Source organism: Monodon monoceros, unplaced genomic scaffold, assembly GCF_005190385.1.
Source record: "Monodon monoceros isolate NGI ecotype Baffin Bay Population unplaced genomic scaffold, NGI_Narwhal_1 Super_Scaffold_21, whole genome shotgun sequence".
Classification (NCBI taxonomy): Eukaryota; Metazoa; Chordata; class Mammalia; order Artiodactyla; family Monodontidae; genus Monodon; species Monodon monoceros.
The window spans coordinates 31,111,377-31,125,737 of record NW_021703778.1 but is presented as its reverse complement, the minus strand read 5'-3'; the positions used below and the strand labels follow the sequence as shown (position 1 = coordinate 31,125,737).

The window sequence follows — 14,361 nt, the reverse complement described above, 5'->3', positions numbered from 1 at the left end:
GGTGCGCGGGCCTCTCACTGTCGCGGCCTCTCGTTGAGGAGCACAGGCTCCAGAGGCGCAGGCTCAGTAATTGTTGCTCATGGGCCCAGTTGCTCCACGGCATGTGGGATCCTCCCAGACCGGGGCTCGAACCCATGTCCCCTGCATTGTCAGGCAGACTCTCAACCACTGCGCCACCAGGGAAGCCCCTCCTTTGCCCACTTTAAAATTGTTTTTTTTCTTTTAAATTATTGAACAATAAAAGTTCTTTACATATTCTAAAAACATGTCCCTTATCAGGTACATGATTTGCAAATATTTTACCCCATTTTGTGGACTTTCTTTTCACTTTCTTGATAGTGTTCTTTGAAACACAAAATATTTAATTTTAGTGAAGTCTAACTCATCTATTTTTTTTCCTGATGCTTATAAGGTCACATCTAAGGGTTCTCTGTAATCCAATGTTATGAAGATTTACCCTTATGTTTATTTCTAAGAGTTTTAAAGTTTTAGCTCTTACATTTTAGGTCTTTGATCTAATTTAGTAAATTTTTGTATATGGTGTGTGGTAAGGGTCCAATTTCACTCTTTTGCTTATATCTATCCAGTCTTCCCAGCACCATATGTTGAAAAGACTATTTTCCCCACAGAATGCTCTTGGCACCCTTATTAAAAGTCAGACCATAAATGTTTGGGTTTATTTCTAGACTCTCAATTCTATTCCATTCATCTATATGTCTATCCTTAGGCCAGTACCACACTGTCTTGATTCCCATCGCTTTGCAGTGAGTTTTGAAGTCAAAAAGTGTGAGTCCTCCTATTTCTTCTTTTTCATGATTGTTTTGGCTATTCTGGGTCCCTTGCAATCCCATATGAATTTCAGAATTAGCTTGTCAATTTCTACAAAGACATCAACTTAGATTCTGATGGGGATACCTTTGAATCAGCAGATCAGTTTGGGGACTATTGTGATATAGACTGAATGTTTGTGTCCCCTCAAAATTCATATGCTGAAATCTAACCCCCAATGTGATGGTACTAGGAGGTTGGGCCCTTGGGAGGTGATTAGGTCACGAGGGTGGAGCCCTCATGAATGGGATTAGTGTCCTTATAAAAGAGACCCCAGAGAACTCCCTTATCCTTTCCACCACGTGAGGACAAAGCAAGAAGATGGCCATCTATGAACAAGAAAGCAAGCTCTCACAAGACACCAAATCTGCCAGCATCTTCATCTTGGAATGCCCAGCCTCCTGAACTGTGAAAAATAAATTTCTACTATTTATAAGCAACCCAGTCTATGGTATTCTGTTTTAGCAGCCCCAAAGGACTAAGGCAGTTAACAATGTTAAGCCTTCCAATCCATGAACATGGGATACTTCCCCAATTATTTAGATATTCTTTCAACAATACTTTCATTGTTTTCAGAGTATAAGTTTTGCATTTCTTTTGTTAAATTTATTACTAAATATTTTATTCTTTCTGATGCTATTGAAACTGAAATTTTCTTATTTTCATTTTCAGATTATTCATTGTTTGGGCTTAGAAATATAATAGATTTTTTGTGTTTTGATCTTGGCCCTGCAACCTTGCTAGCTTTATTAGTTCTAATGATGTTTTAGCAGATTCCTTAGGATTTTCTACATACAAGATCATCTCATCTGTGAATTGGGGTAGTTTTACCTCTTCCTTTCCAATCTGGATGTCTTTGATTTCTTTTTCTTGCCTGGCCAGAACCTCCAGTACCATGTGAATAGAATTGGCAGGAATGGACCATCTTCTCTTGTTCCCAGTCTTAGACAGAAAGCATCCAGTCTTTCACCATTAAATATAATGTTAGCTGGGGTTTGTTCAGATATCTTTTGTCAGGTTAAGGGAGTTATCCTATATTCCTAGTTTGTTGAGTGTTTTCGTCATGAAAGAGTATTGGATTTTGAAATTCCTTTTTCTGCATCTATTGGGATGATCATGTGATTTTTTTGCTTATATTCTATTGATACAACATATTACATTAATTGATTTTTGGATGCTAAGTCAACCTTGCATCCCTGGCATAAATCCCACTTGGTTATGATGTATAACTCTTTTTATATGTTGCCTGACTCAGCTTGCTAGTATTTGGTTGAGAATTTATACATCCATATTCATAAGAGGTAGTGGTCTGTAGTTTTCTTTCCTTGTGGTGTCTTAGTCTGATTTTAGTACAGAGTAGTACTGGCCTCACAAAATAAATTGGGAAGTGTTCCTTCCTCTTCTATATTTTTGGAAAAGATTGTGAATAATTGGTATCAATTATTCTGTAAATTTTTGGTAGAATTCATCTGTGAAACCATCTGGGCCTGTGCTATTCTTGGTGGGCAGTTTTTTCTCTTCACTTGTTATAGATCTATTCAGATTGTCTATTTCTTCTTGAGTCAATTTCAGTAGTTTGTGTTTTTCTAGAATTTGTCTGTTTCATCTAAGTTATCTAATTTGTTGGTTTAACTGCTTATAGTATTTTCTTATAATTTTTTATATCTATAAGGTTGGTAGCCCCCCTTTAATTTCTGATTTTATTAATTTAAATCTTTCCTATTTTTTCTCAGTCAAGCTATCTAAAGTTTTGTCAGTTTTGTTGATCTTTTCAAAGAAGAAGCATTTGGTTTCACTGATTTTCACTATTGTTTTTCTATTCCCTATTTCATTAATTTCTGCTCAATCTTTATTATTTCCTTACTTCAACTTGCTTTAGGTTTAGTTTGCCCTTCTTTTTCCTGTGCTTTAAGTTGGAAGGTTATGTAGTGTTTTGATATCTCTCTTCTTTTTTAGCATAGGTATTTAGTTATAAATTTCCCTCTAAGCACTGTGTTAGAGTGCATCCCATAAGTTTTGGTATATTATGCCTTAATTTTCATTCATATACTGGTATTTTCTGATTCCCTATTAATTTCTTCCTTGACCTGATTATTAAGGAGTGTTACTTAATTTCCACATCTTTGTGAGTTTTCCAACTTTTTTTGCTATTGGTTTTTCATTCCATTATAGTCAGAGAATATATTTTGCATTACTTCTGTCTTTTAAAATTTTATTTAGGTCTGTTTTACAGCCAAGCATATGTTCTGTCCTGGAGAATGTTTCATATGTGCTTGAGAAGAATACAGTCTGTTGTTGTTGGGTGGAGTGTCCTATGGATGTCTGTTAGGTCTGTAGTGTTGCTCAAGTCTTCTACTTTCTGGTTGATTTGATCTTCTGTCTATTTGTTCTATCCATTACTGAAGGTGTGGTATCGAAGTCTCCAGTTATTACCGTTGAATTGCATACTTCTCCCTTCACTGATGTCAATTTTTGCTTCATGTATTTTGGTGCTGTGTTATTTTGGCACTTATATGTTTAAAACCATTATATCCTCCTGATGGGAAGAACTTTTAAAAAAATCATTTTAAAATGTACATCTTTATCTGTAGCAAAATTTTGACTTATTTCTTCAAAAATCATTATCTATTTTTATTATTCAAACAAATCAGCCCACAAATAAATGCTTGATTGGAACTTTTGTATACGTTAACCAGTAAAGTGAAAGTAAAAAAACAAAGCTCTATCTTGGAACATGACTCAAAATGAGCAACTTCTTTGCTTTTAGATAGTGGAAGAATATGTCTTCAATTTTTTTGTGCTATGTACAGTGTCATGGCTATGGCTCTCCTGGGTTCTTCGAAAAGCCCTTTGCTAATTCCTGTATGAAAAAGGGTTGCACTCTGGCTCCCCCTGCCAGAAATCCCACATCAGACTTGAGAGGCACACAGGGGAGAGGCTGAGATGAAGCTCTTCAATCAGAAATGTAAACAGATAAGGAAGAAGGAGGTGGTGATGTGCTTTCCATCAAAACACCCGCCCAGGTGTCAGATCTCCTGAGGCCACCCTCGTTTTGGGGAGCTACATACCCCCAGGAAGCCTAGGCAGAGACTAGAAGGATGTCCAATTAGTGGTCAGGTCACACTCACAGCAAGATAGCCCAGCTTTCCAGAAAACAAGAATAAATCACACTGTCCCTGCAATGTGATGCATCTATTTACAAAGGATTTAAGGTCAGGAAAACACGGGTGTGATCGTGGGCAAGCACAACATAAATCACATGATTGTTTGCTTACAGGGAAAGATACCTCTCCCAGTTACATGCTTGATGTGGCTGGAGAGGAAGAGCTCACATTTCCTACAAAACTGGACGGTGTTTTCACATCCCTTTGTTGTGACACATAAGCTACGGTTTAGGTTCCTTGAGATTCTTCTCTACACAGGGAAGTGTTCCCCATGTAGCCAAAGACTGATTTTGACCAAGAAGAAACAAGACATATTCTTTACCTCCATCGTCCAGTGCTTCTCATCCTTTCCTCTTTTAACCATTAATTCTAAAGTGCTACGAAAAACAGAAATTTAATGATTTCCTAATGGTTAAGAGCAAGGTTAGAATCTGATGCCAGCACCTGCCAGCTGCATGACTTTGGAAAAGTTCCTTAACTCTCAAGGCCTCAGTTTCCTTACCTGTTAGTGGGGATAAAATAGCACCTGTCTCTCAGTCACGGCTGTCAGGAGTAAATGAACGAACGCATGTGACGTGCTCAGAACAGTGCCTTGTACACAGCAAGTGCTCAAAGAAGTTTGCAATCCTCCCCATCATCATCATCGCGCAGCAGTTAGTATTAGTTTGGCATAAAGGTATTAAAGAGCACATTTCCATCTCATGTCTGAACATATATCAAAATGAACTAAATATATAACTTTTATGAAATTTTCCACCTAAATTTCTAATTCTTGGCAATACGAAGTAGGACAAATATTTTAATTCACTCCATACTGAAACACAGCAGGACCCTATGGGGCCTGTCCAGGACCACCTCCCCCTCTGCCCAAATACCCTCCGCCTGCCTTTTGTCTGCAGAGGAACTTTGGTCAAAGAATAAATTTAATCAGAGAAGTGAGAAAATGCAGGAGGCAAAGGAAAACAGTCAAACAAGACCAAATAATAATAGTTTAGTCATTAAGCAAAGTCAAGGACCTTTAGTTCCTCCTTAAGGGATATAGGTAATGTTCTGAGCCATATCCTGTGAGCTGTCTTGTAGGTACTGAAACCCACACCAGGTGGAAGAAGTCAACTACACGAGGACCAGACTGTAGCCATGACATAAGCTGCCACAATTCTGAGAACTGTCCTCAAGGAAATGGGAATAATCCGACCCTAGAACTGAAGATGAACTGTACTGAAAACAATCAAGATGACGCTGGTCAGACCACTGATGACCAATTTCAAGACGACTGTCAGAGCTGACTGTGCTGTTTCTGCATGTGGCCCCCTCCCTCAGCCTATAAAAGCTCTTGTCCCCTGATCAGCAGGGGGGAATTGGCCTTTGGACATGAGTCCCCTTCTCCCCCAGTTGCCAGCCTCCAAAATAAAGCAAACTTTCCTTTCCACCAACCTTGCCTCTCAAGTATTGGCTTTTGAGTGGTGAGCAGCCAGACCCAACTTTCGGTAACAATACTATGGTGAAGGAGGATATATTTGTTTCCTTTATAATAAAATTATTACCCAACTATATTAAAATTAAAAACAAGGACAAGAATGCATGTTCACTGTGGCCGTGCCTGTGACAACAAAACAATGGAGATGGCCAGACCGCCTCTCGGTGCAGGTACATACAGTGACTATGGGGAAATACACACAGCCGCCAGAAGAATGAGGGGCTCCCTGTATATACTTCCATGGTAATGTCTCAAGATAATATCAATGAGCAGGGAAAACGCCACAGAAAAAAGTATACAGTATAAGCGTGTTTAAAAATAAAACTGTATGTTTGTGAATGTACAACATGCACACCCACATGTATGTAAACATATACGCATATACGAGGGTCTGAACACATCTCATCCTAAAGGGATCACAGGTGTGATGGGGAGTGGCAGGCAGACAGTGAGAGGGGAGACGTCCAGTTTTATTCCAATTCATGTATCACCTGCATCTTTTCCAATGAGAATCTATTATTTCATATTAAAAAAAAAGGAAACAACAACAAAAAAGCGCCTTTTCCGTTAAGACAATGTACTTATCAACACACGATGCATTATATTATATTGATCTGCATCTGAAAAGCATTGTTAGGCTTTCATTTTAAAAACACTGTAAGAATGTGAAAGTAAATCCCAAACTTCTGCAGGATGAATTGAAAGAATTAGGTCATAACTGAAAACAGATTTTTAAACAAATTTTTGATGCTGTGCAGTATTTCATTGTACCAGCAGTCGTAAATTAAACAAAACATGATGAGGCATTTAAAAAGACATTTGAAAACCCATAATGGTTTTAATTGTCATTAACCTAAAACGGCATGTTTACTTAAAACCCCCAGATAATTTTTTACCTTCCTCTAGGGCTCTTAGGAAAAGAACTGCTGGGATACACTCGCTGATTCACTCACAGGCCAGGATGGCACCCAGCCCTGGATGTGGCCTTGTTCCTTGTGGGGTTCTGCCAAGTAGGGAATGATGGGAAATGCCAGTACTCGGAGGAAAACTGACGGGATGCCAAGAGAACAACAGCAGCTGGGAGCCTCTCCGATAAGGGGATGGGGGGAGGCCCTTCCCTGGAGGTACTGACACCAGCTGGGACCTGGGATCCTTTGCTACAGTGCTTGCACCTGGACAAACGTCTCTTTGAGCAACAAAATATAAAGAAACTATATGGGACTAAAAATAACTGCGCGCATGTGCAGCTGGGGCAAATTCTGGACAACAAGATACAAAGAGACCAAAAGGCCCAATTGTCACTTCTGCAGGGACAGGCGCAAAAGCCCATGTAAGGAGCCAGTTCACCAGCCTCTCGGGGAGCGAGTTAGCAATGGAACTTATTACTTGTTCTCCCTTCCCCTGCTGCAGCAGCGGCCCTAATAAAGCTTGCCTGAATTCCTTGTCTGGCCTCTGATCGATTTTAATTAAGGAGGCCAAGAACCCTGGTCAATAACTGTACCACCTACTCTGGAATCCCACAGCAGGAGCAAAAGCCACTCAGTATTTGTTGAGTTATGAATGTGCACAAAGGGTCATCTTCTCTGCCATGTTTATTTTAGCAAAAGACTAGAAACATCCCTAACTGATCCTTCATTAAGTGGTGGTTAAACAAATTATCATCCATCCATCCATCCGTCTGTCCATCTATCCATCCATCCATTTATCCATCCATCCATCCATCCAACCGTCCATCCGTCCATCTACCCAGGGCTCTCTATTTAACAGCTGGAAAGGGCTCCAAGGGCTGATGTACAAATGTCACCAAGCCACAGGGTTGGCTGACAAAAGGGATGTGGATAACGGTAGGCAGAAGAGACATGTGTGTAAGAATGGTAACACAACACTAATATGCACAGAAAATATCTGGCTACCAAAAACTTTCTGAAGGGGATGCTAGGAGTGTGGAATTGAAAAGAGACCTCATAATTATAATAATTTATATATAATAAACTATTATGTATAATAAAAATTAGTTAATTTTTAATTATGCAGAGGAAAAAGACACACAGATATGGAAATGTACTAGCTACACTAAAGAAAAACAAAAACTGCACTGAAGGATTTATAAAAATAATTTGGATAAAACCAAAAGCATGCATAATGTGCCTGAAAGGGAAAACATGATGTTGTCAACGTGTCCATTCTCCACCAAATTAATCTATAATTTTAATATGATTCCCATTGAAATTTCAAATTGATTCCTTTGAGTCTTGAAAAAAAAAATTTCAAAACTCATCTGGAAGACTAAACTTTTAAAAACAGGCAAAAACTTTTTTAAGAAGTAGATTCAAGTCTGGGATGGGGGTGGGGTAGGGCTTGCCCTACCAGTTATAAAAATATAGAGTTAAGGTAATAAAAGTGGTGCTGTTCTGTGTATAGCACAGGGGATATAGCCAACATTTTATAATAACTGCAAATGGACTATAATCTTTAAAAACACTGAATCATTATGTTGTATAGCTGAAACTAATATAATACTGTAAATCAACTACACTTCAATTTCTTAAAAGGTAGTATTGTTCTGGAATATGAATAAACAGACATGGGAATGGGACAGAATGAAAAGTCCAGAGATAGGCAAATAGTCACATCTGTATGTGTGTGTGCATACCTATGATAATGCTGTCAGAGTAGATACCGGCTCTCTTTTTGACTATCCAGCATACATTCCTGCCTTCCTTCCCTCAACCCTTCCTAACAGTACCTTAGTTTGGAGAATTATCTCTTGGATTCCACTGGTGGGACAGCTAAGCAGATTTTTTCTTACCCTGGCCAATCAAAATGCTCCCTCCCTGGACTCTGACTCTAGGACCAATGGACAAAGAGGTTAAGAACCACGGGAACTGTTCACTCCTGCAGAACTGCATCCTGAGGAGTTCAGGGTTCCCGCTGCAGACCCCCACTCTGGGTCAGGCTTTTGCAGCCACAGAAGCTCTTTTGGAACCAGCCAGTTTCCAGGCTTAATCTCTAACCCCTTGGATATTCAATAGGTCCCACCATCTCTCTAATAAATGGCCTTTGGCTTTGTCGGTTTTTGTAACTTGCTACCAAAGGACTCAATGTTCAGGTGGCATTTCATATCATCAGGGAAATATTAGGTTACTCAGGAAATAGTTTTAGGAAAGCGAGCTACCCATTTTAGAGGAAAAGGTTAAATTCATCAAATAAATTCAAGGATATTAAAGAGTTAATTATTTTAAAAAAAAGCACACCAGGGGAAATTATTGGGGTAACATGATCTTAGGAAGGAAAAGGTCTTTTTATTGGTTCTAAGGTAAGACCACAAAGGAAAACTTTAACAGCTTTGAACACACAAAAATTAAAAATTTTTCTATGTGAAAAAATAAAGGGCAAATAACAATCCAGAAATATATCTGACCATATAAGCTGTAGGACTCAAAACCATAATATACAAAGAGCTCTTGCAAATAAATAACTGTTAAATCTAAAAATGGGTAAAGGTCCCAGTCAAATCACAGAAGAAAAAGAAATATAAATGGTGCATATATAAATATATAAAATATATGTAATATGTAAATATAAAATTGCATATAATTATATAATTACATCTTTCCCATCCTTTCATGCAGCATACAGTATAGGGAAACAGGGTCTGAGATTAATACCAGGAGAAGTCAACCTTTCAAGACTGGGCACTTGTCTCCTTTCTTTTGGATCTGGACCTCCAGGCACTTTCACTTCTTGTCACCCCAGTCACTCTGTCTTGGAAAATTGGAATCAGAGGAAAAATTGGCTAATCCTGTGTAGGTTGCCAGATTTTTACCATATTCGCCACATTTAGTACTTAGGAAAAGAGAGGCTACCAAGTTATGAACAGAAGTTATCAAGTCGCCCTTTCTGTTGGTGATGGGGCTCCAGGTTGTGTCAGTTCTTGGTAGTCCTGGGGAAATACTGCACTACAGCAAGGATACTCTGTGTATATCATATTGGGATGAAATATGATCAGTGTGAGCTTGCCCACACTGAACAGAAAATAACAAGACTAAGCTCTCAGTTTTGGGGACTCAGTAGGTGTTTCAGCACTCAGCCCGCACCTTACACTAGACTTGCTGGCCTTAGTAGATGAGGAACGTAAAGGGCAGCAGCTCCCCTTTGAACCCGATGGCATGGCTACAAGAAACGTAGGCACTGCCCTGCTACAGAAAAGCCTCAGGTAGTTCAGCATAGCCCCTGACCTCTCAGAAATCATGGCCACAGGTTGGCAAGTACATGGGCAGCTGTGAGGGGCATGGCTCTAAAAGGTAGCCTTGTGCCTTCTCTAAGTTAAAGAAACAAACACCAGCACCCCCATACCCAGTAGCCAGGGTCACATCAGGGGTCACACTGCACCTGTACTGAACGTCATGGGACACACTCTGATTTCTGCACCAGCCACACGCATGTTACCGAAGCAGGAGCCAAGTTATGATAAGGAATGATGGTTACATTCAACAAACCAAAATGACCCCCTACCATGTCCATAGCACACCATCTACGGTTTTCCTAGATTGAAAAGACAGTTCTCTTTTTTAACTGAAAAATGAGAACTAAATTGTTTGGATGCACTCATTATCAAGCTTATATGTATCTCGGCACTTAAAATCGATTTACAAAATTGATTTTTAAAAATTCAGTGGAGACAAATATCAATGCAACAAATATTAAAATAAAATCGTTACTAAAGACACTTATTTTAAAATAGCATTACACTAATATACTATTAGTAACTGACTTATGAGTAGAACCAGTTTTAATTTGGGAGAATTTTAAAAAAATCAATCATCGTTAATTCCTTAACACTAAAACATCAGAATACATCCAAGGATACAATAACATTATTTTTGAAATCACTTTCATTCAAAATCAAAGCCTATGCCCTTTATCAAAAGGTCTGCATTTCATTACTCACCAACTGACAGCCTTCTAGGGAGTTGACTAGCTGAGCGTTCTGACAGGAGAGAATTGAACCAGCCAAATTCAGCATTACACATACTGCAGAGAGCAGCATGAAAAAGGTAATCTGGAAACAAACCGAACAAGAAATTGATTATCCACTTGGAGAGACTCAAAGGAAAAATTATTTGGCTTTCAAAAAGCTTTCAGGTGATCTAGTAATTATATGAATAACATTTCTGTTTTCAAGGAAAGTATTATTTATTAAAATTTCAAATTCATATTACCTTAAATCAAATAAAAAAGGTAAAGTCTCTGAAAAGCCATAGCCAGCAACCATGATTTTATTTGAAATATACTGTAAAATATTTTAGAAGCTAAACTTGAAAATACTATGCATCCTTCAGTCTCAAAATAGTGTTATATAGACTCAGAAATAACAAGTAATAAATTACTAAAAAAAAAATCAAGTGAAAGAAGTTTATTTATTAGAATGCCTTTATTTCTTTTAATTTTTGTTATGGAAAATTTCACACATATGCAAAACCAGAGAAATCAGTATAACAACGCCCCGCATACCCGTCTCCCAGCCTGTAAATGTACTCCATATTTATTGAAAAAAATCTTCATGTAAGTGGACCATGCAGTTCAAACCTGTGTTGTTCAAGGGTCAACTGTATATATTATTCATACATTAAACATTATATTGTATTAACTAGACAACGGCACAATAGCCACAAACTCTTGACACCTCTGGGAAGGGTGAAAAGATACAAGGGCTTGATCTGGTCTGTAATGTTTTCTACTTTAAAATTTGCAACAAAATGGTAATCTACTGAGGGTAAATTATTAATATCTCTACAAGAAAAGTGTGGGGAAAACATGTGCCTCAGATATAACTGACACTGCACAGTGCATGATGATATTTTCCGCCCCATACAGATGAAAATCCCAGCATTAGAACACCCCAGAGGGGAAAGCGGTCATTGAGTAAGCAGAATCCTTAGCCAGGAGGTAATTCATACACTGAAATAAATGCAAACCAAGAAATGCCTCTAAGGACCAACTATATTCACTGATAAAATAAATGCAAATTCCAGTTCAACAGAATAAAGTAAAACCCAGTCATCTAACCCATTGCTCCACACCACCACATACCCACCAGATTCTTCTAGATGACTCTAGTCCAGGGTTGATCAATCCACATTTTTCTTTAAGTATTTATCTCATTTCATGATTAATTTGCAGTACCTTCCCCCCAAACAATCATACTTATTCATCTGCTGAATAATTAACAGTTGAACTTCTGTATATAAACAGCATTTTGCCAGAGGCTATGGAGAAATACAATGAAAGGCCACTATACCAGCTTTTCTTCAGGCTCATTTAATCCATACAACTAACTATGATATAATTATTGTTTTTCCCATTTTACACATAAAGAAATTGAGATTAAGGGAGCTTAAAACCTATGCCAAATCACCATGTTGCCATAGCATGAGCTGTAATTTGAATTCAGTCTATCAGACAACCTCGAAACCCCATATGCTATTCACTACATTACAGAGACCTCTCCAACCTGGGGTAGATCTTACTTTCTGCTCTTACTGTTTACATGGGCTCTACTCACCATAAACCATGAGTTATGTTTTTCCATAAAACCATACAACAGAGTCAGACTAGAATAGTCATATTTTTGAACCAGTAATTCCAATTCGAGGAATGATTTAGAACAAGATAATGAAAGAAAACCTTAAAAAAAATTTTTTAACTTCTCCAGACCAAGAATAAACAAATTTAAACAAATTTTAAGGAACAAAGTAACAACTAAAATCCCCCACAGCCCCGGACTGTGCCAAGATCTCTAGGTATACTTCCCTATCTAATTATCACACTACCACACACAACAACATGCATCATCAACCCATTTTACAGGTGAGGAAAGGTCTGTATACAACCTAACCTGCTTAAATTCCTACAGCCAGTTATGCAGAGGGAGGCTCTGATCCCACGTAGTCTGATTCTCAAGTAGGTATGGTTAATCATTAACACTTTTCTGTGACCCACAGAAAGAAATATATTTTACATCATGATCCAACATGCACACACACATAAAAATAGAGCAACTTCCACAAAACACTACTTACCTGAATGATACGTGGTAAAAATTTTCTTTTTTTGTTAAGATGCTGTTTTTCAGTAATGAAATCTTCTCATGACTTACGGTTAAAATAAGTGCACAATGCTTACTTGCTTCAAAAATACAGTGTTTATTATAACTATGGTAAAAAAACCAAAAAAAAACAAAAACAAAAACAAAAAACCAGAAAAAAAAGGAACTAAATGGTCAGCCACACAAAAACTTATCCGGAAAAAATACAATGCATACATTGCTTAGAATGACTCATAACACTTACACACATGGGAAATATGTTTTTAAAATAGCTATGCTAAGATAAATAGAGATGTAGGCAGTTACGTTTTAGTTTTCAATTTATAGACTTTTATTTTTCCTTACAGAGTTGAGTAGTCCAGAGGCCAGACAAGAGCCACTTTGTTTTATTTCCCTGGTACGAAAGCAACTTACTGACGTGTTCTTTCTTTTAAATGTCTATTTCCATAACATGGTACAAAACTTTCCAATTCGCTTTATAAAGCTAGCAAGATTTTTATACCAGTAAAAAAATACAGTAAGACAAACCAAAACAAAATAAATCATCCCCTAATATTTTTATAAATGAAAATTCGGAACCAAAGTGACTTATAATATCACAAGAAGAAAAGATTGAAAACACATCCTAAAACTGTTACACACATTTAAAGGTTACAGCAAGATGCTCCCTCCCACCCCCAGCCCTTCCCCAGCGTCTCTCCGAGTCTGTCTCAGGTTTCAAGAGGAAGGGGCTGGGGTTGGGGCCGTGCCCCCGGTCTGGGGTCTGGCCCTGGCCTCCTCCTCCGCCAAAGCCTCACAGTACTGCGCCGGCCAGTCCTTGGGATCCTGATTGTGGACTTTGGCCACGAACTTGAGCACCTTCATCTTGCTGGTCTCCAGGTTGGTGCGCGGGCCCCACTGGAGCTCGTAGTCCACGGGGTCCGTGTGCGGGATGCGCCGGTACTCCAAGTACCGCTGCCGCACGAAGTCCTCGGTGATGAGCTTCTTCGGATCCCCGAAGATGAGGTGCTTCTTGGTGGGGTGCACCCCGAGGCGCCGCAGGAAGTCCCAGACCTCGGTCTCCTTGATGCTGTTGCCCTTCATGAAGATGAGCCCCAGCACGATCATGAGCAGCCCGGTGGTGGGAGTGCCCTGGTCGCCGCGCATCTCCGCGTCCTCCTCCACCGGCTCCAGTGTGTTGACCAAGATGTAGGTGTTACTCCGGGGCTCCAGCTCCACCAGCCGGTACCCGAACACGTACTCCAGGCGCTCGGCCGCCCGCCGCAGCAGCTCCGGGAGCACGTCCTTGTAGTCCCCGACCACGTGCCGCAGGATGTCGGTGCGACGGATCGGGATCTTCCTCTGGTCCTTGATCAGCAGGAACTGCACCAGCTCCGCCACCTTCAGCTCCAGCTGCTTCTGCGACCGCGGTCCCGGCACGGGGGGAGCCTCGGCCCGCCGGCCGCCCTGCGACGCGGCGCCGCCCGGCCCGCGGGACGTGCTCGGGGCCTCCTCGCCGCCGCTGCCCCGCTCGGCCTGGGTGCCGGCGCGGCCCCGGCTCTTCGGCTTTTGCGACATGTCGCGGCGGCGGGACCCGCGCTACGCGGACACCCCGTAACTAGCGGCTGAGGGGATGAGGGTCTGCGCGCAGCTCCTCCTGGCGGCCCTGGGCGGGGCCGGAGAGGGCGCGGTTCCGTCACAGAGGCTGCGCGCTGCGTCAGGCGGCTGCGCGGTTGCGTCACGGAGGCTGCGTGCTACGTCATCGAGGCCGCGCCGTGTCTGGGGGTCGGTCTGGTTCGGCCGGC

The 14,361-nt window shown here is 40.3% G+C and overlaps 2 protein-coding genes across 2 annotated transcripts in view; both read right to left on the bottom strand.

Moving 5' to 3' along the window:
* FAM189A1 (family with sequence similarity 189 member A1) overlaps nucleotides 1–14,361 on the bottom strand; it is a 363,110-nt gene that overhangs the window by 90,248 nt on the left and 258,501 nt on the right. Inside the window, exon 3 of the mRNA XM_029238462.1 lies at nucleotides 10,421–10,531. Within this exon, the coding sequence (XP_029094295.1) occupies nucleotides 10,421–10,531 (111 nt within the window). The remainder of the gene's footprint in view (nucleotides 1–10,420; nucleotides 10,532–14,361) is intronic.
* NSMCE3 (NSE3 homolog, SMC5-SMC6 complex component) lies at nucleotides 12,667–14,240 on the bottom strand. Its single transcript, XM_029238463.1, has one exon. The coding sequence runs from the start codon at nucleotides 14,132–14,134 to the stop codon at nucleotides 13,295–13,297; it is 840 nt and encodes a 279-aa protein (XP_029094296.1). The 5' UTR covers nucleotides 14,135–14,240; the 3' UTR covers nucleotides 12,667–13,294.